The 24782-nt window shown below is 44.5% G+C and overlaps 1 protein-coding gene across 4 annotated transcripts in view; it reads right to left on the bottom strand.

Moving 5' to 3' along the window:
* Nucleotides 1–473: 473 nt before the first annotated feature.
* SERPINB6 (serpin family B member 6) overlaps nt 474–24782 on the bottom strand; it is a 25275-nt gene continuing 966 nt past the window's right edge. For 2 of the 4 annotated variants that reach the window (XM_046641407.1, XM_046641406.1), the window contains exons 2-7: nt 15524–15698; nt 12682–12831; nt 9516–9633; nt 8609–8751; nt 1250–1405; nt 474–1008 (exon numbers count right to left, since the gene is read on the bottom strand). In XM_046641407.1, coding sequence (XP_046497363.1) covers nt 604–1008; nt 1250–1405; nt 8609–8751; nt 9516–9633; nt 12682–12831; nt 15524–15688 — 1137 coding nt within the window. In that variant the 5' untranslated portion in view covers nt 15689–15698 and the 3' untranslated portion in view covers nt 474–603. Of the gene's footprint in view, nt 1009–1249; nt 1406–8608; nt 8752–9515; nt 9634–12681; nt 12832–15523; nt 15699–24454; nt 24523–24586; nt 24714–24782 lie in introns of those variants that run through there. The other 2 variants (XM_046641408.1, XM_046641405.1) reach the window with 2 other exon arrangements.

The raw sequence follows: 24782 nt of genomic DNA, 5'->3' as shown, positions 1-24782 counted from the left end.
GCTGTGCATTTGAACAGGTGTGTGACCACAGACCCCATGAAGCAAACCACGGTAAAAGCAGAAACACGCAGGGGAAACAGGACTGAGTGCTCGTGGGTCTGAGTTACCTGCTCTCCCTGCCTCTGTGCTGGCTTCCCGGCTCCCCCCAAGGGCCTCTGAGACCTGCTCCTGCAGCTCTGCGTGGCATCCATTGCACCCTGTTCTCTCACTAGCAGTGCCACTGAGTAGAGGAGAGAGAGCCCCCATTTATCCTCCTGTGTGTGGAGAAGAGCAGCACAGCCAGCTGTGAGAGCGACAGTCTGTCCAAGGTGAAGACCCAAGGGGCTCACGCAGGGGGGAGGGGGGAAGGGCGGTGCCTCTCAGAGCAGGGGTGATGTGCTAAGCAGCCAGTGCTGCGCCTGCCCAGGTGACCACAGACCCCCTGAATGGCAACTTCAGATCCTAGAAAACATTTGACATGCAAACACACAAGATTTCTGACCACTTTTTATTTTTAGATTGTCACCAAAGGTCACTTTGGGTTGCAGGCACATTGTGAAGTGTCAGAGGAAAAGTGGGTCACAGGAGACAGAAGAAGGGCTCTGCATAGTGCCGACCATTTCCTTACGGGGAGGAGAATCGGCCACAGAAGAGAATGCTGTTGGTCTTGCTGTGCTGAATAAAGAAAAGGAAGGGGTGGTCAGCACAGAACCTGGGGATGATTCTTACACATCGCATCATCATGATGGCGGCAGTGGCGGCTGCGGCCTCTGTGCCTTCCTCGTTGACTTCCACAAAAGACTTGTGCACGACTTTGGACAGAAACAGGCCTGCCCTAGATGACATTCCAGAAAAGTCTGCCCTGGCCTGCTCAAAGGCATCAGTCATGCCCAGACTGCGAAGGACAGCCTCCATGTCGTAATCCTCCTCCAGCTTAAATCTAGGGAGGAACACTTCCATCTCTGTTTCATCCATCATGTCTGGCCTCGTCCATTCTACGAATTTCTCATAAGTAAGTTCTTTTTCCACCTAGAAGAAGAGAGTTGAAGATGTAAGATGTAGCACAGCGCTGTCCAACAGAACCATCTGCTACGACGTGAATGCTCTGGGCTGTGTGGTACGAGACGGCAGTGGCGGGCGGTGACGCTAGCTTCACCGGGACGTAGTGAAGGCCTAGATCCAGGGTGCTGGGGAACGGGGAGATGCTCAGCAGCAGCTCAGACATGATTCCCGTGCCATCACGGCACTGTTACTGCTTAGCAGTCCTTACCGTTTTCAAATCAGTGTTTTCATCCGGAAGCATGATGATCATATTCAGCTCTTCGCTGACATAGGGAAGCATCAGAATTTGGGTGAATATTTCTCCTATGTAGGTCCTTTTAAAGGTAGATTTCTTAAACATCATTTGCACAGGTTTCTCCTCATTCTATGAAAGAAACAGAGAAACATTAAGTTGAAACAAGACCCAGTTGACACAATGGACAAATTCAACACAGTTGGGCACTCTGGGCCCCTAAAAATACTTTCTTGGCTTCCAGGACACCACATGAGTCCCCTCTTCTGCCGGCTAGTCTTCACTGCCTCAACCCTCAAACTCTGGGGTACCCAGGGCTCAATCTTTACACTGCTTTGCCCTTGGTGATCTCATTCAGTCTTGTGACCTTACAGAGAATTCTCGAATTCTCCCTCCAGCCCGGACCTCTTCCCCTGAATCCGGACTCATATATTTCCACTGCCTACTTAATACTTGTATCCGGACATAAAAGAAACATCCAATGTCACATGTCACACCGGTCTCCTCGGATTCCCTTCCGGGTCTGCTCCATCTATAGTTTCCCCCATCCCACTTGATGATGACGCCATCCATCCCGTTGTCAAAATCCTAGAGTATCCTTGACTCCTGTCATCCACACACCACATCTGACTCATTAGCAGATTATATTGGCTCTACCTTTAAAATACAACCCAAATCCGAACTGTCCTTTCCACCTCCACTTCTATCAGCCTGGCCCTGGGTCGCTGCGACAACCTCCTAAGTGGTCTCCCTGCCCCTGAGCTCCGCTCCTATGACTGTTCAGCACACCGGCCAGAGGACCCAGCAATCACCTCCTAAGTCAGATCGCATCCCGCGGGCTCGGAAGGGTGAGTGAAAGCTGACGTCCTTAAAGTGATCTGTAATGGTGACAAGAGCTCATCCCCACGGCCTCTGGGGCCACGGTCCCAGGAGCCCCTTGACGGTTCCCAGGGCAAACCAGGCCATTCTATCTCTGCCCAGTAAGCTTGTCCCCGAGGACCTGGAGAGCACACCCCCTCGCCACATTCTAGTCTCCACTCAGTGCAGACGCTACCCTGGAGCTGTGCCCCCAACCTCTGCTCTTCCTCTGTGTCTGTCTCTGGAACCCCCCCATCTCACACGCTCCTCTTTTCTTATTTACACTTCCTGTCTCTCCCCCAGGAAAAGGTGAGTTTCATGAGAGGAGGGACGCTTCGCTGGTTTGTACACACTGTAAGAGCACCCAGCATGAAGCCTGGCACGTCACTGGCCCTCAGCCCACATCTGCTGAATAAATGAACAGACAACTAAAGGACAGGAACACTGAAAGGGCCAGGAAAACTAACACATCGTACTAGAAAAAACTGCATTTGTCATCCCTAGCCAGAAAGTTAGAAAGGCCAGAGGACGGCGACCACAGCCTACCCAACAGGCCTCCTCAGCTCCTGGCTCCTGGGTAAAGTAAGACTAGCAGCGCCTGTGAATTTACTGAGCCCCAGGTGGCAGGCACAGTGCGAGGCGTGCTGCAGCCTCCAGCTCTCTGGCACAGCACACGACTCTGTACTGAGTGGAAAAAACCAAAGACACTTCTGTTTCTGCTTTTTGTCTGCAACTCCTCGAGGCTCACCTGCACTAGCCTCAGCCATGACAGCCCCCCGTCCTTGGCCGCCTCACTCACCTCCTTGGCCAGCGATTGGCGCACTTTTTCTGTTATGGGACAGATAGTATTTTCAGCTTTGTGTGCCATACAGTTTCTGTCACAACTACTCAACTCCGCTGTTGTACAATGGAATACATAAACAAATAAGCATGGCTGTGTTCCAAAAAAATTTATTTAAAAAAATAGGTAGTGGGGCGCCAGCCTGGTAGTGCAGTGGTTAAGTTTGCATGTTCCGCTTTGGTGGCCCAGGGTTTGCCGGTTCGGATCCCAAGTGCGGACCCACATACCACTTAACAAGCCATGCTGTGGCAGGCCTCCCACATATAAAGTAGAGAAAGATGGGCATGAATGTTAGCTCAGGGCCAGTCTTCCTCAGCAGAAAGCGGAGGATTCACGGCAGATATTATCTCAGGGCTAATCTTCCTCAGAAAGAAACCAAAACAAACAAACAAACAAAAACAGGTAGTGGGCTGGCTTTGGCCTGCAGACATAGTGTGTCGACGCCCGCCTTAGGCAGTTTCTCCCACTGCACCTCCAGGGCCCAAAGACTCCATCTTGTACGATAATGGGATCCAGAGTGACGCCAGCATCATGGCACCGGGCATTGCTCCCTTTTTGTCTCCCCTTTGATTTACAACTAATAGGACATCTATAACCAAAAAAATTAGTGCGTCTGCACAGCATACCAGGACTCCCAAGAGAGCCAACCACCTGAAAGTGGGGGGACTGGACTGTGTGTGGTAGTCTACACCCTCTAGGTTTGTGTAAGTACACTCTGTGATGTTTACACAACGATGAAATTGCCTAATGATGCATTTCTCAGAATGTGTCCCCATTGTTAAGAAACGCATGACTGTATATGCCAACAAATTATATAACCCAGAAGAAATGGATACATTTCTAGAAACATACAACCTACCAAGACTGAATGAAGAAGAAAAGGAAAATCTGAACAGACCAGTGACAGGTAAAGAGATTGAAACAGTAATCAAAAAACTCCCAACAGAGAAAACTCCAGGACCAGATGGCTTCCCTGGAGAACTATATCAAACATTTAAAGAATAATTAACACCAATCCTCCTTGAACTCTTCCAAAATATCAAGGAGGAAGGAAGATTTCCAAACGCATTCTATGAAGCCAGCATTACTTCGACACCAAAACCAGATAAGCCTATCACAAGATAAGAAAGCTAAAGAGCAACATCACTGACGAATATAGATACAAAAATGCTCAACAAAATATTAGCAAACCAAATTCAAGAACACATTAAAAGGATTGTACACCCAGGTAGGATTTATTCCTGGGATGCACGGATGTCTTCAACATACACAAATCAATAAATGTAATATATCACATCAATACAATGAAAGATAAAATACACATAATTATCCCAATAGACGCAGAAGAAGAATTTAACAAAATACAACATCCTTTCATGATAAAACCCCTTAACAGACTGGGCATAGAAGGAACCTGGCTCAACATAATAAAGGCTATATATGCCAAACCTATAGCTAACATCATACTCAATGGAGAGAAATTAAAAGCATTTCTCTGAGATCAGGAACAAGGCAAGGATGCCCACTCTCACAATTCCTATTCAATACAACACTGGAAGTCCTAGCTAGAGCAACTGGGCAAGACAAAGAAATAAAAGGCAGCCGAATCAGAAAAGAAGAAGTAAAATTACCATTATTTGCTGATGATATGATCCTATATATAGAAAATCCCAAAGAATCAATAAAAAAACTGTTGAAGTTAATCAATGATTTCAGTAAAGTGGCAGGATACAAAATCAACATACAGAAATCAATTGCATTCCTCTACATTAATGATGAAGCATCTGAAAAAGAAATAAAGAAAACTGTCCCATTCATAACAGCATCAAAGACAATAAAATACTTAGGGATAAATTTAGCCAAGGAAGTGAAAGAGCTCTACAATAGATATTACAGAACTGCTGGAAGAAATCGAAGATGACACAAACCAATGGAAAGACATCCCGTGTTCATGGATCAGAAGGATTAATATTGTTAAAATGGCCATATAACCCAAAGTCATCTACAGATTCAACACAATCCCCATCCAAACACCAAAGGCATTCTTCACAGAAATAGAAGAAACGATCCCAAAATTTGTGTGAAACCTCAAAAGACCCCAAATAGCCAAGGCAATGGTGAGAAAAAAGAACAAAGCCAGAGGTATCATGCTTCCAGATTTCAAACTATACTACAAAGCCATAGTAATCAAAACTGTACGGTACTGGAACAAAAACAGACGTCAACCAATGGAAAAGAATAGAGAGCCCAGAATTAAACTGGCATATATGGTCAACTAATATTTGATAAGGGAGCCAAGAATACCCAATGGGGAAAGGATAGTCTCTTCAACAAATGGTGCTGGGAAAACTGAAGAAACACATGCAGAACAATGAAACTAGACCCCTAGCTCACATCACTCACAAAAATTAACTCAAAATGGATCAGGCTTAAACATAAGACCTGATACCATAAAATTCCTAGAAGAAAATGTAGGGAAGAAGCTCATCGATACAAGTCTTGGTAATAATAGTACAAACAACAAAATCAACAAATGGACTATATCAAAATCAAAAGCTTCTGCTCAGCAAAAGAAACAATTAACAAAATGAAAAGACAACCTACAGAATGGCAGAAAATTTTTGCAAACTATATAAGTTTTGCATATAAGGATAAGGGGTTAATAGCCAAAATATATAAAGAACTCAGTCAACTCAATTAATAACAACAAAATAATAATAATAATAATAACCTGATTTAAAAATGGGCAGAAGAATTAGACATTTTTCCAAAGAGGACGCCAAAATGGCTGACACATGAAAAGATGCTCATCATCACTAATCATCAGGGAAATGCAAATCAAAACTACAATGAGGGCCAGCCCCTGTAGCCTAGTAGTTAAGTTCAGCATGCTCCCCTTTGGTGGCCCAGGTTCGGCTCCTGGGTACAGACCTACACCCACTCTGTTAGCAGCCATGTTGTGCTGGTGGCCCACATACCAAAAAACAGAGGAGGACTGTCATAGATATTAGCTCAGCATAATTTTCCTCAGTTAGAAAAAAAAGACTACAATGAAATATCACCTCACAGCCACTAGGATGGCTATGAAAAGGGAACCCTTATACATTGTCGGTGGGAATATAAATTGGTCCAACCACTATGGAAAAGAATATGGAGCTTCCTCAAAAAATTAAAAGTAGACCTGTCATATGATCCTGCGATTCCACCTCTGGGAATACATGCAAAGGGACTGAAAACAGAATTTCAACGAGATATATGCACTTCCATGTTTATTGCAGCATTATTCATAATAGCCAAGATATGCAAGCAATCCAAATACCCATCAACAGATGAAGAGATAAAAAAAGATGTGGTACCTATACACAATGGAATATTATTCAGCCATGAGAAAGGAAGATGTCTTGCCATTTGCAATGACATGGATGGACCTTGAGCACATTATGCTAAGCAAGATAAGTCAGACAGGGAAAGACAAGTACTGTATGATATCCCTTGTATGTGGAATCTAAAAAAGTTGAACTTGTAAAAAACAGAGAGTAAAATGGTGGTTACCAGGAGATATGTAAGAGTGATGGTGTGTAAGGTACAAACTCGTAACAAGTAGTAAATAAGCCACAGAGATCTAATGCACAGTATAATGAATGTAGACAATAGGAGTGTACATAATTACATAATGTGATAAGTATCACTACATTGGCAATTACATCTCAATACAGTCACGTGCCACGTAGCGCTGTTTCAGTCAACCACAGACTGCATAGATAACGGTGGTCCCATAAGATTAGTATCATACAGCCTAGGTATGCAGTTGGCAGTACCATCCAGGTTTGTGTAAGTGCACTCTCTGACATTCAGTGATGAAATCGCCTAATGACACAATTCTCGGAACACATCCCCATCGTTAAGTGATGCCTGACTGTATATAAATGTATCAAAGTAACACACTGTACATCTTAAACTTACACATTATTACATGTCAAATTTATTTGATAAAAAAACTATACATATATAAGGATCCAATCTTAGTAACTGAATGACTAAATAAATATAAAATTGTATAGTAAGTTTCATCTTATTTAGAAATAAAGGAATTAAAAGGAAAATCTGTAGCAACTCAAAATCTGCCTGCTGTCAGGCACACCCTCCCCCATAGGCCCTCAACACCCACTGCAAACTGTCTCCCGCTTGTCTTTCTCTACTACAGAGACAAGAAGGCAAGACAGAAGTCCTCGCCTCCCGTAGCTAACGGAAGCCACATGAAATGGTTCTGGCCTAGCAGACATACAAGGAAGGTTTCTCTTTCTGAATAAGACAGCAGAACCTCCACAGGAGCAGGCTTTGATCTCGCCCTTTGTCGATCCCCCTTTCTCCTGCCCGGACTGTGGGTGCAATGACTGAGCCATCCTTGACCATGAGGAAGCAGGCCATGTGCTAAAGATGGCAGAGCAGGGAGAGAGCTGGTTCCCTCAGAGCGTCCCCCCAGAGCCACAGCAGCCCCACTCTCCATGCACCCCCAGGTCCCTGCTAGGGGAGCACTTCTAGGAGTTAAACTACAGTGAACTGGTGTTCTGTTACTTGTGCTTGAAGAAAGTCCTAACATACATCTTGTTAAGGACTGATTTCAAGAGAGAAATAATTTAGCCAGGGGAAAAGAGGCAGTTCATTTCAGAATAAAGCTGGAAAGAAAATATATTTCTTGAGAAACTGAAGGTTCAGGCTCAAGTCGGTCTAGATCTAACTTATGGTCAATGACCAAGAATAGGCTGTAATCAATCTATTCTGTCTACTTCGGTGTATGTGCAAAAATGTCTACAATTAAAGATAAACACAAAAGAAAGAATACACTGGATTCAGTGAGAGAAAGATACAGGGCCACCAGCAAAAAACATCTTCAAAGCTGGAGGGAGCTCGACTCAGTGTCTAGCCTACACACATGCCCTTCTGTTGGCTTGTTTCTTTAAAAAAAAATGGTGCTTGTCTTATCCTTACTATCAAAGAAGACTGCAGACCGGCCATCTGTTCAGTATTTACTGAGCACAACCACATGCCAGGCATTTGTAAGACAGCAATGTGCCCTCAGAGGGCGTTCAGCACTGAGAAAACAGTCATTCAACCACTGCAGTGCTGCCATGGGGACCCACAGGGGGCAGGTGACAGCTCAGGGGAGGGGTACAGATACCCAACTAGGGGGAAGGACTGGAGGGAAGGCCTCCAGGCGCTGCTGGGAGGGAAGGAGCATACAGCCGCCGACGGGAAAGAACACGGAGGAACGGCTCTACAAAGAGCCTCATACATCACATTTTGGCGTTTGAACTTTCTCCCAAAAGTTCTGGGAAGCCAAGAAGGCCCTTAAGCCTGAGAGCTACACCATCAGATTTGCCATGTAGAACACCTGGCAACAGTATGGCAGGTGATATGGGGAGCCCGGCCTAGGCATATGTAGCCACCTTTGACGACACAGAAGAGGAGGAGGGCGAGAGAAAGGCCCCGAGGCTTGCTGGGGAGCCGGCTGCTGGGCTGCCTAAGACTGCGTAAAGCACAAGTTACTTGAGGTGAGACTTCTCACGTGTTTTAAAAACCAATGGGAACACAGGGACTGTTTCCAAGAATCTCCTTTGATATTGCAAAAGATTCACCTTGCTGACTTTAAACGGTCTTTCCTTGGTCTGCTGTTTGTCAAACTGATCATCCCAGTTTCCTTTGAAGTAGATGGCATTCACGAGAATCAGCTTAGTCAGCAGGTCCACTGAATCTGAAGACAGTAACTCTGTAATTTTACCTAAAAGAAGAATGAAAAGAACCAGTTAGGCTAAAAGAGCTTCCTGATGCGTGCATCGGGGATGACATTCAGAGTAGGCCATCTCCTTAGGTAGCCGAGTGCACAAATAAAGAAGTTCACTATCCCCTAAATATAACCATGTAAAGGGATATTTGTCCTCAAAACAGCAACAAAAACTTAAAAAGCTCTGGTAAGAAAGATACCATCACTTCAATAAAACACAAAAGGAACAAAATAGCAGGATGAATTCATAACACACACGATAGAAAGCAATGCCTGGTGCCTATGACATAAAGAAAGAAACTTAAAGGATGGTCACAAGGTGAGAGGCCGCAGCAGTGTAAACAACAGCTGAAGGGAAGACCTGCAGGGGGAGGGGGGGGGGGGCCAAGCGCCCTGCACCGACGCACGGGGATCCGCAGAGGATGAGCATGGGGCAGGGGGCAGCTTGAGACATGAAGGGCAAATTTTTCTTTATGTGATGTGTGAAAAGAAAGACTATTAACATTAACAACAAAAAATTCAAGTGTGGATTGTTCTGGAAGATGTATACCAAACATTAGGAGACATCACAGATATAGTGAAAAGAACAGGGAAGAGCTAGAGAAAACATCGTACACCGACAACATTTCACAAGCAGATCTTGTAAGTTTACAGTTATTTAGAGAAAAAAATCATCCTTGCTTTCATCTGATGGGCTTGTGAAGGAACTTTAATAAGATTGATTAAAATGCTATTAAAATAGAATAATAATATATTTTCACCTTCTGTCTTCTTGGCTACCCAGGTGTTTATGTGTTTTCTGGACTCCTCTGTAGCATTGATAAAGTCAAGCTGTTCCATCTCTGCTTGGTAGAATTTGTGGCAGGAATCTTTAAAAGACTAGGAGATACAGAGTGACAATCGCATGGCCACAAAAATAATTAACAGCTGATTTCTTCATTATGCCAAATCAGAACATCGATAATTTTAGGATTTACATACGTAATATACAAAAAAAATATAAGGAATTAACCTAAAATCCAATTTCTCAGTTTTCAGCTACATTTAATTTAGCTTATAAACTAAGTAAAGAGTGGTCTGAATATCACATAAACATCATGAACGGCTGGCTGCTTTAAGGGAGGAGCTGTGCATCAAGGAGGTAAGAACGGAGACACTGAGGTGAACAGCGACAGTCGGTCCCTCCTGACGAGCCAGTGTGCTTGCTGAGCCACGGCTCCCTCTACGCTTCGCAACAATGGACTGTAAACAGGGCCTGCCGTCCGTACCATGCGGGGAAGGGTGTAATTCTACCCCACCACTTCCACCATGTGTTTCTGCGATGAGGGAAATGTTCTCAATCGGCACGATCCAAAACTGTGCTGCCTGCAGCTACTGAGCGCTTGAAATATGGCCAGTGCCACCAAGGAACTGAGTATTTAACATAGTAAATGACACTGAAATTTAAGTAGCTACATGTGTCCAGTGGCTACCATTTTGGACGGCTGAGTTTTAGAGTGTGAGTGAGTCTCAAAGAAGGTTTAAACTATATTTTGTTAATGGAGTGTATGATGACAAGGATATTAGGTTGAACACCCACATTATCCACACAAAAGCAGAAAATTTGATGGAAAGTGAATGGACTGAAATAACTAATTTGTTGACAGGCACTATGGAATGGTTTCCCAGTCTTTGTTCTGAACAGCTTAGGGCTAAATATTTAATTCCCCTTTTCAGGATTGTTTTCATATTACAGGATTTCACTTTCCCCTTCAGCATAGCATTAGACAGCCAACGTGGCACAGTAGCCAGGAACACAAGAAGTCCCGTGACTTCTCAGCTGTGTGACCTCAGAAAAGCGGCCTTGTCCTTCTAAGCGTCCTTGTCTCCATTCAGTGAGGACACAGCGCGGCCTTCCTCAGAGGGCCGCCCTGAGGGCTGGACGAGTTCCCATCAGCAGCACCGTTGCAGGGACGGTGCCGAATCCCCTGCAGGCTGCAGACACCGCGCTGGTGACCGAGGGGGATCGTCCCATTCCACCCTCACACAGTTCACGCTTTGCCAATTTTGCTGCTCTGTTTATTGATCAACACTCTCAAAAAAATTTTCAGTCTCTCAATCTAAGAAAATAGTCTGGAAGCAAACTGGTCACTCACATATTGACAACTTGCCACACCCTGTGGTGATTTCTGTAAGTTTTAAATACATCTGAAAATAACTGTCTGCTGTTTAAGTTACTATTTTATAAGCAAGGACTAATCAAACTAAAGGAGTATCTAATTATATGTTGCAATTGGTATTAGATTCTTAGGATACTAAATTAATGAGAAATAATTGGCAAATATTTCTAATCTATTTTATATTCTAATATCAAAATAACATTTTAAATATCAACATTTTTCTTAAAATAGCTGCCAAAAAAAAGAAAAATTAAAGAAGATCAGCTAATCTTTGTGTTTATTCGAAGTTTTGTTTTTCTTACCTCAGGCTTATAAAAAGACAACCATAACGTAGATAGTAACTAAGACTGATACAAAATAAGTAAAACAAATTGTAAAAAAATCACACCGGGGTATACAAATCTTACCAATATTTGACCTCATGCCTGACAACATTCACTTTATACCAAGTGTTTTAAAACAATTAACGTAGAGTCAGAAACAAGTTAGAAAAATAATGAAAAAAGAATCATATAACAGAATGATTGATATCTCCAACATATAAAGAACTCATAAATCAATAAGACACAGAGCCCAACAGAAAAATGTGCAAAGGATATATAAATAGGCAATTCTCAGAAAATGAGATGAATGTTCAATAAACATAAGAAAAATTGTTCAATCTCATTAATAATCAAAATTTAAAAGGTTAACAACATGCAGTGTTGATGGTGGTGGGTGGAAATGAGCGCCATGCTCATATTCCTGAGAGAATGTAAATGGTCACAGCGTTTTGGACAGCAATTTGGCAATATTCACGAACACTTCAAGGCTTCACTGCCTTCTCCCTTCTACAAATCCATCTTGGAGGAACATACACACACAGCACAAAACCACGGACAAGAACATTCACTGTCTGCATGGCCCAGATTGGACGCAACCTAAATGCCCCCCAATGGGGTAATGGCATCTACGTTACAGGATGTCCGTACTTAGAATTCCAGATGAAGTCAAGAGAGGGAGGCAGGTCTCCATACACTGAGATTAAAAGAACTTAAGACACAGTGTCAGATGAAAAGAAACAAATTACAAAACAACATGTACGGTATAATGCCGTTACATAGGGAAAAATCCCACAAAACAAATTTCTGTATGTCCAGGGGGGTATACATCAAAGCTAGAAAAGCTCTTACACTGGGGAGGGGAGAAATGGGAGTGGAAAAGGGGGTGTGAGGACTCCTGCTTTGTCTGCTTTATTTGCATTTTATATAACAAGAATACTCAGATATTACTCGAGTAGTTTTTGAAAAATGAAAAAAATCACAAAAGCATTGTAAATAAACAGAACCAGCATATTTAGACGCATAAAAACTTTAAAAAAATCTGTTGGAAAAAACAATTAAAATATTTACATGTGTAAAAAGTTGAACAAGTCTTACAATGTACAAAAAATTACCAATACGTGAAAAACAATGATTGGAAATATTCATTTTGAACACTTTAGTTTTGGCCAATTCATCTCGAATTGTGCTATGCTCCATGTTAGTCCCTTCATAATTATCTCATTTAAGTTTCACAAAAATCTGGACGTAATTTGTTAAAAGGCTCATTTTACAGAGGATAAAACCAAAACAGAGTTAAAGGAAGTGCATGAGGTTAGCACACGGGGCTGAGTTTGCGCCCATCTGAGTGAACTCCCAGCCCACAGCCTTCTGCTCCGCACGCAACCCCGCCCCTGCTCGCCTTGTTATCTCTGCTTTCTTAGTGAAAAACAGCAAGTGTGACTTACTGAGAGGAAATCATAAGACTTTTCTCCAAAGAGCCGGTTGGCAGTTCTAAGCAAGTACTGCGTGCCAGTCCTGTTAACTTCGCTGAGAAGCGACTGGAAACCCTGGTGGACATCTCCAACTTCACCACCGCTCTTACTTAAAGAAAGCACCTGAAATCAAAAACAGAATAAAAATGCACAACTTCAGTATGCCTTGAGTTCAGGAAATGGAAACAACACTGAACTCAGCTTAGCATCTGTCCAGATCCTCACGACAGCTCAAAAGCCACCCAGGCTCCCTGCCCGGAACACCTCCTGAGGGAGCCAGAGCCTTGCCAGTACGGGCAGGAGCAGAAATGCGTGCCAGGTCCCGTGTGCTCACTACTTGCAGTCTGTCTGCAAGTTTAAGGCTGCCAACTGGGCCTCCCGTCTCTCCAAACACAGGCCACTCTTGATACCAAAGTTGCAGCCTCTCCCCATGTCCTTGGGTCTCAGCTGGCCCTGTGACTTTATCTGACTGACAGAATGCAGGACAAGAGATACTGCTACAGGCCTGGCCTTAGGAGGCCTGGCAGCTCCATGTTCGCTCTCTCGTACCCCAGCCACCACGGTGTGAGGAAGTCCAAGTTATCCTGCTGGAGGCCCCGCAGAAAGCCCTGGAGAGCTGACACCACAGAGGGAGAGCACTGGTAGGAGGACTGAGGCTCCAGTCAACAGCCAGCACCAAGGACCCAGAATGTCACAGGGCCTTCTTGGATCATGAAGGATCCCAGCTGGCACTATGGGGTCAGGCCACAGAATCCAAGAAATAATCAGTCATGGTTATTCCTGGCCACTATGTCCCGGGAAGGTTTGTTCTGCAGCCATAGAAGATGCACGCATCAAGCCAGATGTGGAGTTCTAAGAAACATAACGAAAATCCCCAACAGCGGCACTGGCTTTGGACCCACACAGCTGGCAGAGGGTGGAAGGAGAGGGAGTGAGGAGACTGCGCACAGAGGCTGGAAGGACAGTGAGGAGATTACTACTGCAGGCTGGAGAGAAGGAGCTGGTGGCACGGACTGCACAAGATCTGGGGACGTTGACCAGCAGTGATTCCCCAGTGCATCACGGAGCTGGCTAAGGAGATGTCCAGGAAGAATGGGGCTTTTTTAGCCGCCTAGGGTAAAGTACGGCAAGAGCAAGATGACCCAAAAAAGGAACTGTTTCATTTCCAAGCAGAATTTAAAGGACATATTTCCAACCTAGGACTTGCTGGGTGGAAAATAAAAATGCTTCTCATTCCCAGCCTCTCCAGCTGGCAAATGATTCTCAAAGTAAGAAACGGCCTCAGGACAGAGGTCAAATCCCAGGCATGGGTCTCAAGAGCGGGATCCAAATCTACTTTGTGAAACTTTAGAAAGGTTAAAGAAGTGCCTCATGGACCCTCTTGGCCAGACAAAGGGGCTTCTAAGCATCTTAAGGACATTGTCCCCCCGCACCCTGACTCCCACCCAACACAGAGCATCCTGCCTCACACAGGTCTGTGCACGTGCTTTTGTCCAATGAAATGGAATCTAACTGGCATACAGAAATCCTACAACGGTGTAGAAGAAACAATCCTGCCCGCCCCTTCGCAGTGGACTTCCAGCCTCCACCAGTGTGAGGAAATAAATTTCTGCTGTTCCAGCCACTCAGGCTGTGGTACTTCCTGTAATGGCAACCCTATCAGACCAAGACACCTCCCCCACCATTTCGGAAGGGACTGTCCACTGCGGTTTTCCCTCCTCACCTCACCTCTGTATGTTGGGGGGCAGATAATTTGTCTCTTTAGTTCACAAAGCTCTGTACCCAAAGCAGCGTACTGAGGAGCCTCCACAGCCCTGCTCCTCCTGGACACCAAGCCAGAGCCTGGCCCACGGTGGGCTGAGACTCCGGGCTCGTGGGAGGGGCAAGGGCCCCTCACCTGTGGGAGGGCTGTGAATCATCAGGGGCCAGAGGGCAGGCTGTGGCAGTCATCATTGTCCCCAGGAGCCATGCCTTCGGTGTTCGTATCCTCACGCAGCCCCTCCCAGGCTGACTCTGGGCTTGGCCACGTGACTGGCTTCAGCCAGTGAGGCATTAACAAGCGTGACAGATTAGAGGCTTGATACACACTTGCACATTCAAGCTTGTCCTCTTGGAAGCTGGGGACTGTGCTGTAAGGAAGCCCAGGCCACCCTGCCAGAGAAACGCCATGTGGAAGGCCCAGGGGACGAGGCAGCTCATGGAGGGGGCCACGTGGAAGAGGCCGAGGCCCCATACCAGTGACCCAGCTGGGGCCAAGACGATCAAAGCAGTGCCTGACCCACCAAGAGTCACGCTACGTAAATCGTCATCTTAAGCTGCTGAGTTTTGGCATAATGGTTACTCAACAACAAATAAGTGAAATACTACTGAAAACATTTTTGGCTGACAAGCGCCAGTCTAAGGTTTTACACTTAAATGAGAAAACCAAGATAGAAATTTCTAACAATCAAAAAGCAGTTGACAATACCCAAAGAATATCACAGGACTCAACCTGGACCTTGTGACTCTACATTTGCTCACAAGCTTGGGTACCAGCTACCAGCGGATGGTGAAACCACTCATTCTTCTGAGTGGAGCACAGCCCTCCGTCCATAACAGGTCAGAGGTACTCACCCTGGGGGCCCGCCCAGGACTCAGTGTCCTGCCCTGACAACTCTCTGTCCACACCCCTGTGACACTAGCAGAGTTATCTGGCAAGAGCAAGTTTTAAATTACGGAAGACTTAAATTAAAGGGATTTGAAACACGGAAGGCCAGCTCAAATGACAAAGAAATAATGACGTTTACTGTTGCCAGAAATGGCTTCAGGTACATACCTGGGACATCTGGGCAGCGGTGTTTCCCTTTGCCCCCATGAAGACCATGGCCAGGGCAGAGGAGATGCTCATGGGTGAGAAAAACACATTTTTCGAGTTGTCTTCACCCAGCTTTTTCAAAAGGTTTAAGGCAAAGGTGCCATTTGCTTCTGATAGAGTATCCATGATAGCAAGCCTGAAACAATGGATTTAAAATCAGTGTCACATGAATATAGGCTTACATGTCAACTGCAATGCACTCTGTTATCTGGTTCAATGAGCAAATAGGGACACACACAAAACTCTCTTTCTCTTTGGGGCCCTCAAGATTATTTTGTGTGTTTCCAGTGTTAAGTGAAAAGAAATTGAACAGTTATGTCTAGAATGTGATCCTGTTTTGTTGGGGGAAGAAATCAGGGGGACTTGAATCTCTACACCTGTGTGTGACACAGAGAAAGTGTGGAAGGACGCCTACCCTACTGCTCACCCTGGTCACTGCCTGGGGGATGAGGAAAGGGGTCCCGGCTTCTGCTCCATTTCTGTATTGTCTGGTGTGCTGTACGGGATTTTACATATTATTTTATAATTTAAAAATCATTCAAAATGAGAAATCCAATCACAAAGTCACAGAAGAAAAGACAGCTGAATGTTTTATAATGTGAGAGAGAAGACCCCCTTTCAGGAGGACCTGGAGCCTTCAGATAAAAGATAACTCAAACCACACAAAAGGGGTATGAAAGCCTTAAAAACAAGCACTTCTGACCCTCAATTCTCCTTCCAGGAAACTTTTACATGTGACAAAGCCCAAATCTAAGGCCCTGTTCCCAGGCCCTTCTGCTGCCCCCAGGCCCAGGCCCTCCTGCCCATCCCAGTTCTTGGACCCGGAATGACTTGATTTCTGCTCCCTGTATGAGTAAGGGGCTATACCAGACCACCTGTGTTCCCTCCCCTCTTTAATATCCAGCAATTGTTAACATTAAAGCAGAAAGAGAAAAACTTTAGCTCAACCTTCAAAGCCCACAGTGAAGTCAGTAATAGCACTCTGTCTCTCACTTAGAAACGACTGCTGTTGGCCGTTAAAGGGAAAATTATATCCATGCCCTATAAAAAAGGAACAATAAATCAAGGATGCCCTGGAGGGTTATCCAAGACATGCAGGATAATCTTATAGCAGAAAATGTTAATCATGAGAGAATTGAATAGCCCACTCATGATAAGGGTCCTTAAATCAAACAGGAAATGATGCTTCCAAACTTCCTTAATGTGACAAGGTTTATCTACTTCTGCCACCATCACCATCACAGATGATAAACTATGGGAGGTATTTCCCTTGTTTCCCACACAGGAACAGGATGTCTCTTATCTGACGCTTGTGAGCTTTGTGCTGATAGTTCTGGCCAAGGCAAATACAACTCATGAAACCTAATGAGAAGGAAAATCATCAGAAATAGGACGAAATAAGAATAATTGGCAAACTACGTGATGGAATACCTGACAAGGAGCCAGAATCAATGAAATACTCCTAAAACTGATAAGACAATGGAGTAAAATGGACTCCAAAGGACATTAGCAAATTTACAAAAAAAGAAAAACGCAGCTAATTCTATTAAAAAGTTCTAACTTCAGAGAAAATGATAAATATCCTTTTTTGAGCATACACTATGCGCTAGGTCCTACATTAGCACTTTTCCTAAAAGATCCTTACAACCCTATGAGGCGGGTTGAGAATATCAGCATTTGACAAGCAAAGAAATGGGGCCTTAGTTCTTTAAGTGTCTCCCTCTGTGGTCACAGGGCTGCAACAGCAGAGCAAGGGCCAGAAACCAGGTCTGTGTGGCTCTGGAGTCCACTCCCTCAATCACTATGGCATACAGCCTTCCAAAAAAAAAAAAAAAAGATATGTGGAGAGCAAATTAAAGTACTTTTTAAAACATGAACTTTGAGAGTTCAAAAATCATTAATTTCCAATACTGACAAAGTAAGATATGTATTCCCTCTTACAGTGTGCAAATAATGGTGTGAATTGGTACACCAATATTTCTAGAGTGTAATTTAGAACTATGTAAAAAACAAAGGAAGGAAGAAAAGAAAACACAAGAAAACATTCATACCATCTGAACCAAAAATTCCACTTCTAGGAATTTCACTAGCTGTAAAATTCATAGGTACTGATAAAAATATTATGCACAGAAACAACTACTGAAGCAGTTCATATGCTGCAGGAAAAAATCTTTAAGTGCCCAACAACAGAGAACCACTTAGATTCTGTCACATCCATGGTGGGGTATTAATGAAAGAATTAATTTTTTTTAAATCATAGTAATATCATGGGAATATACAAGTTAAGTGAAAAAAGGTAAAACCAGAAATACAATTTTTCAGTCTTATCACATAAATTAGGAAGAAAAGTACATAGCATAATTTTTAGACAGAAAGAGTAGAAGGAAATATTGTACACCAAATGTTTCTGGATTATGGGTAATTTTTATTTTTTTTATATTTTTCTGCATTTTCACCTTTTCTACAACATGCCTATATTATTTTTAGGGGTTTCTTTGGTTAATTTTTTACATGAAATTAATACACATGCACCAAGTTTAAAACCAGATGGTGCTAGATGTTACAAAGGACACCGCTCTTACCCGGCTGCCCTCAGCCTTCCCCATCCCCAGGTCTGCGGGATCATGACTCCGTGGCACTCAGTGCTAAGCCAGGCAGTGCACTGGGAATGCACGTCCTTACCGACACTGCCTATCCTTACGTTAACATTGCTCCCCCCTTCTTTAGTTTTCTGTGTACCTATGGCAAACTTCCCCAAATGTGCTACAGGTCCCTCAGCCCTTTCAGTCGTTTCTCATGTGCTCAGACCCAAGGAATAACCCACCAGCCCCTCCTCCCCTCCACAGCCCGTCACCCTGCTGGTGAGCGCGGGCATGCTCATCCCCAAAGAGGAATTCCCACAGCCGGGACAACCTTCCCTACTAAAATATTTTAGTTAACAGTCAATTAATTGTTTGTCAGTCTGTTTTCTCAAACAAAACACAATGCTTACACAGCAAAGAAATTATTTTTTTTCTTAAATATTTAAGCATTGATTACATATTTTAATATATCAGTTTTTAATGCTCTAAACAACTTTTAAAGCAAACTTACATATTTCACAACCAAACCTTACTAAACATTTAAGCCTCTATAAACCTAATAAATTAAGACTTACAAATCTAGTAAGCTAGAATCACCTAAGACTTTCAAACATGTTTAAAAATACACAAAACAGTACAATGGTTACAACACTTAGCACACAGGTGTTAACACCATGGGTTTATTTTATCTTTGCTGTGTCTTTTTATAGCTTTCCTAAGGGGACAGTAATGCTTATCTGAATGGTTCTCTGGGGCTAAATTAATCTTAAGGGCCCGGGCCAGCGCACACAGGCTGCCTGGTCCATCCCTGAGCCACCCGGTCTGTTTCTCGGAGCCAGCACTCCGAAAGCCAAGCACTTTCGAGGAGGGCAGCTGGGAGCTTCCATTGCCTCCTCACTGGGATTTCACAAGGCCTCCGCCAAACACCAAATCTTAGTTCCTTGTAAACCAGCCTCTTTCCTGAAAATGAAGTATCATTTGAGTTTTCCTCCATCTGGGTTGTATAACCCAGAGTTCTATCATATAACTTGGCTATAAGTCTTTTAGCTTAATTTTTAGGCGTTTAGGTTCTTTTGTAACCAATCTTCTTACACAGTAATCACAGAGGAATTATCACACAGCACTTCCTCAAACATTATTGAAATTCGGTCTTTTTAAAGCTCATTTTGTTTGCCTCCTCTGAACTTATTAATGGACTCATGGCTTTTTACAAACAATATATTTCAATTAGCTGATGTTTGTTTTCTGCTTGGTGCTCAAATTGTCATAACTGGGCTAGTGGGGTCCTCTCTAAATTGGTCACTTTATCTTGAGACGTTAATTTCAAACATCCTTGCTTTACGGCAACAACAGCTTACAAACCCGTTTTGAGTTTTTTTTCCAGTCCAAAGACAAGAGGTGTTAGCCTCTCCCCTGGTTTCCTTTCCTGGAGAAAAGCCATACAGTACAAACTCTGAATCTTTGAGGAGCCTGAGCTTGGGCGCTGTTGTCAGGCCGCAGCACGGACAAAGCTGGAGAGATGTTCCCTTCCAAGTCCCTAATACGCCATGCTGTGAAGGCGACTGCCGCCTCAAGTTTTTATACACCTGACTTTTCTAAAACATCACTGCACCTAGAGGCGTTCATCTGGGCTGCAACTGAACTGCCCTGTCTCTCGTCACACTCACGCGTCCACCGCCCCGTTCATCAGCCACAGCATCGACGCCATTCCACTTTGGACCCTCTGCTCGTCAGCGTGCAGCACTGCTGTCTGCTCTGGGATAGCCCTCCGCCAGTGAGGTCTTTTCGGTTGGACCCCAAAGAGTTCCTGCTTCGTGGTTCCCTCCCTTATTCTGATGAAGCAGACTGTCCAGGAGCTGTCCAAGACAGAATACGTATGTTCTGATTTCTTGCATGTCTGAACTGTCTTTACTCCACCGTTCCATATGACTGACAGTTGGGCAGGGTCTGGAACTGGCTGCGCGTCCTTCCACCTCTGACTTTTTGAGGCATCGCTTCATTGCTTCCCAGTCTTCAGCTCTGCTGTTGAGAAGTCTGACGACATTCTGACCCCAGTTCCATCCCTCACCCTCTTTGGATGTGTATGGAATCTTATCCTTACCCCTGATACTGTGAAATGTCACAATGACTGTCCTTCTGATGGCCCAGTTCATTCATTTTGCTGTGCACTTGGGGGGGCTCTTTCAATGTAGTAATTCAAGAAAATTTCCATTCCTCTCTGGGAAAAATTTTTAAGGCACTTGTGAGTTTCCTCCCGACTCTGTTCTCTTTTTCTGCACCTCCTATGGGTCAGGTACTAGACCTCTTAGACTGAGCTCATTGGGTACTGCCCAAGCTTCTTGAGTCTCGGCACACACACAAACTGCTATTTGTATGGCGCTCTGGGATGGGCAGGCCTGCACACTGCCAAGGCAGAAAGCTCTGCTCGGGGCTTCCCTCTTGCATTTTCCATCACAAAGACATTTTGCTCCATTTTCTGGAAGACATTTATGACTTTATCGTCCAATCTTTCTACTGATTTTTTCTAATTTCAGCCATTCTATTTTTAATTTCCAAGGCCTTCTTGTTCTCTGCTGCTGTGTCTTTCCTGCCTTCCACTGCAGTTCCTTGGAGAACGTCAATCACAGTCTCATTGAGTTGCCCTCTGCTCCCCACTTCATCTCTCTTTTTCTGGGGTATTTTTGTTATTGTGGTTGGTATTTGCTTTGCTTTATTTAGGTCTCTCTCTTTCACACATAGGCTTTCCACAAATGCCTGACAATTCTTGATGTCAGTCATATTTAAGAGGAAAACACAAAACAATGTTGGTAATCCTGTTTCACTGCAGTGTGATCAAGGGGTCAGTAGCTTTTTTGTTGAGGAACCAGTAAATGGAGGAACCCTCTGGTAGGGCTGCTGGTGGTGTTCTGGAAGCGGGCAGGGTAGGGGCTGGGGAGTTTCTACTGGATCTAAACCCCTGGTTTCAGCCCGTTGCCTGGGGGTCCCTGAGTTTGAGCATCAGATCCTGTAGGGTGAGACCTGACCTCCTACTGGATGGCTGGGTAAGGCAGGGCGGGTGGTTGTCTGCTTGCCAGGGTCGGGGATGGTAGATGGGGGTCAAATCGATCTGTCAACACACTTTGTCCCAAGGCCCCGTTTTGCAGCCCAGCAGTTCACGCCTGGCTCTCCACGTGCTGGGGCCTCCAGCTGAGCCTGCCAGATCCTTCTGGGCTGTTCCCTCCACTGGCACCAAGCCTCCTCTAGTCACCTTCCTCCTCCAAAAATCTCTGACATCTCTTGTCCACTCTGTCTCCTCTCTCATTTTCCCTGTCCTCATGTTTTTAATGCTTTACAAGACTCCTTGACTCATCTTAGCAGAGTGTTAGGGGAGAAGGAAGCTAAACATATATGGTCCCAAATTTCAAACTATTTTTGTGAGCAGAATAAAACAATATTCTAACATCTAAGAGCCATTTCTTCAGCTATTACCCAGTCCCTCTTTTAATTGTGAAATAAATGCCCAAGCATTGAGTACCATTTATTAAAATCCTTGTTTGTCCCAAAATATGAATTTGAAAACACCCCACCACTATTAAATAACCCTAAAACAATTTTCACTAGCACTTTGCAATAATATATAAATTCTTAATAAAATCAATCATAAAAAATTAAAGAGATCTTAATCCTAAAAAAGAAAGAAGAATAAACCCAAATTTAAACAGTTTACCACTTACTAAGATATACCAAATATCAAAGAAAATTATAAGCAATCTGATGAGAATTTATATTGAGGGATTTCTCTTACCCATTCAAGGAACACACCAGTGATAAGGATGCACATCTCACAATGTGTGGGGGATTGGAATTGGCCACCTCAAGATATGTCTCTAGGGCATGAGGATTATTTTGGGCTGGTTGCTTTTAAAAACTGCAGACATGAGAGAAACTTTGAAAGGGAGTAATTACCCTTTGTAGGAGACATTTACATTTGTAAGGGAAATCTCCATCTGTAAAGGTGTCTCCCTCTCTGTACCAGGAAGAAGGGGGATGACCACATCTCTAGAAACTCTTATCACTGCGTAAGGCAAGGACTTAAATCTGCACAGCCTTACTCTTGTTTACTGTGCTTTTCTGGTGATCTCCCACAACTGACTCTCCAACCCCCAACATCCTCCTTTGTAGCTGAAGATGGTATTTAAGATGAGAACCTCTGCCATTTTGGCGAGTTACTCAGTTTGCCTGAGTCTTTCCCCTGTATACGTGTTATAAAGCCTTGTTTGGTTTTCTCCTGTTACTCTGTCTCATGTCAATTTAGTTCATCGTCCGGCCAGAAGGACCTAGAGTGGGTAGAGGAAATGTCTTCCTCCCCTACAACTGCAAACTCAACACCTATCAATGGCTTTCCACATCCCGAGGTCTTTAGCTTCAGTAGGTAAGACACCAAAGTGTCTTTCAGATACACACATACACACAGATATGCACAAAATTCATTATAGATTTCAAAATTATTTACTGTTTTAACAACAGTGTACCTTTTAAAAATAAAAGTAATTTAATCATGAACATAAACACTGAGTATTAAGGTTTTAATAATCACTTTTTAAATATGTGTATATGCATGTGTACATATAGAAAACAAGTCTAACAAATCTATCCTAGCACCATATTTTTCCCTGTAGCATCACCAATAACTTTGAGTAGTTAATGTTCATAATTGCTTTTATTCAACTGATTGAGTCTTAATAACTTTTTAAGGTGTCATTACTTAACTGTGCTTCTTGCCTTAAGGATGCCTTAATTTCCTACAAAACTTAACCATTTAAAGATTGGTTTACTGGGACTTGAGCTCCTGCTTTACCTCTGTCTTCTAATGCAATGTGTGTGTGTCTGTGTGTTTAACTTCTCTGAGCAGCAATTGTCTAACATGTAAATTGGATGATTCCTTCTACTTGATAAATTTTCTGTGAGGGTTAAGAAAACTAATGCCTGGCACATGGTGTGTATTCAAAAAACAGTGGGGAGAGGAGCCAGCCGAGTGGTGCAGTGGTTAAGTTTGCATGTTCCACTTCGGTGGCCCAGAGTTCGCTGGTTCGGATCCCGGGTGCGGACCTACGCATCGCTTGTCAAGCCATGCTGTGGCAGGCGTCCCACATATAAAGTAGACGAAGATGGGCACGGATGTTAGCTCAGGGCCAGTCTTCTTTGGCAAAAAAGAGGAGGACTGGCAGCAGATATTAGCTCAGGGCTAATCTTCCTCAAAAAAAAGTGGGTAGAATTACACATTATTTTCTTTCTTCTGATATCTAGACCCAATCTCAGGTCCAAGAAGCTTGGAAATGTAAGGTGTATGGTCTTCCCTGGGGTTTTATACACTTGGTGTGATGTAGGGTGACAGAAAAGAATGGTGATTCCATTCATTCTAATTTCATGCTACTGTAACTGGCTGGAATTAACTGTAATACGCTGAATTGTAGTAAATGCCTTGGATTGGAATTGGCCTTGTATGACTTTAAATCTTAGTTTACATGGCCAAGTATGACTAAAACTGCACCCTTTCTCTGTAATGGCATAAAGTCAAGGACGCAATTAGTCAGGGGTAGTCATCAAATACTGGCACACACCCTCTACTACTGATAACAGCAGTCATTCATGCTAATCACCGGGCATATTATTTACCCCTGCAACACAATGCTGCAGGACCTGACCCAAGGTTACTGTCCCATCTCATACCACCACAGCAGTCCTAAACCACAGCAGGGAGGAAGCCGCAGGAGGCCTCGGGTCACATTCCTGGCATCAGGTACAACCAGGCCCCAGAGGCAAAAGTGCCAAGAGGACCCAGCTTCCCCCTAGCATCTGAGTATTCCCAGCATCATGTGACTATTAACTTTCCACATTTCTCTTTTTCCAAAACTGAGCTTTATGGGGGGGAAAAAGAGAAGAAAGTAACAAGTGCCAATTTCATCTAGCATGCAAACCCCAAGTATGATTAAAAATCTTCCCCATGTCCTCTTAGCACGGAAGACACCAAATCTTGTAATAGTTTCCCCGAGTGAGTTAAAAAACAACAGAGAAGTAATAAGATCTAGGAAGGTCCTCACGATCATCCCTGCAGGTCTGAGCAACCTTGAACCTTTGCCGCTTCCAGAGGCAAGCCACACCCGGTGGGCAGGAAGACCAAGCTGCACGTTCAGTGCAAAGGCGCCACCTTTGGCGTTGACCCCTGGGCTTCGCTCCGGCCTCCAGCCCACCCAACGCCCGGCGTCCAGGGCGCGCGCCTGCGGCCTCAAGGCCCGCGGCGGGCCGGGTCACCTGAGGCCGCGGGGGTCACCTGTGGCACAGGGGCCGGGAGCAGCAGCCTGGAAGGCTCGGCGCCGCCCCCATGCCGGCGCGGGGCTGCGCATCCCCAGTGCGGACGATCTGCCGTGTCACCGGCTGGGCCCAGCGGCCGTGTACAACTCACCAGGCGTCGTCACATCTGCAGCCGGCCGTGCACTCCTGCAGAGAACCCGAGCGGAACCCGCGCCACCCCAACTCCTGCCCCAGTTCCCGCCCCGCCCGGAGCGCAGGGGTCACGGCCCCGCGCGGCCACGCCAGCCCCTCCGCGCGCCGCCGGCCCCGCGCGCCCACGCCCGCCCTCCGCGCGCCCCCGGCCCCGC

The sequence above is a fragment of the Equus quagga genome, chromosome 15 (genome assembly GCF_021613505.1).
Source record: "Equus quagga isolate Etosha38 chromosome 15, UCLA_HA_Equagga_1.0, whole genome shotgun sequence".
Taxonomy (NCBI): Eukaryota; Metazoa; Chordata; class Mammalia; order Perissodactyla; family Equidae; genus Equus; species Equus quagga.
This window is presented reverse-complemented; position numbering and strand designations above follow the sequence as displayed.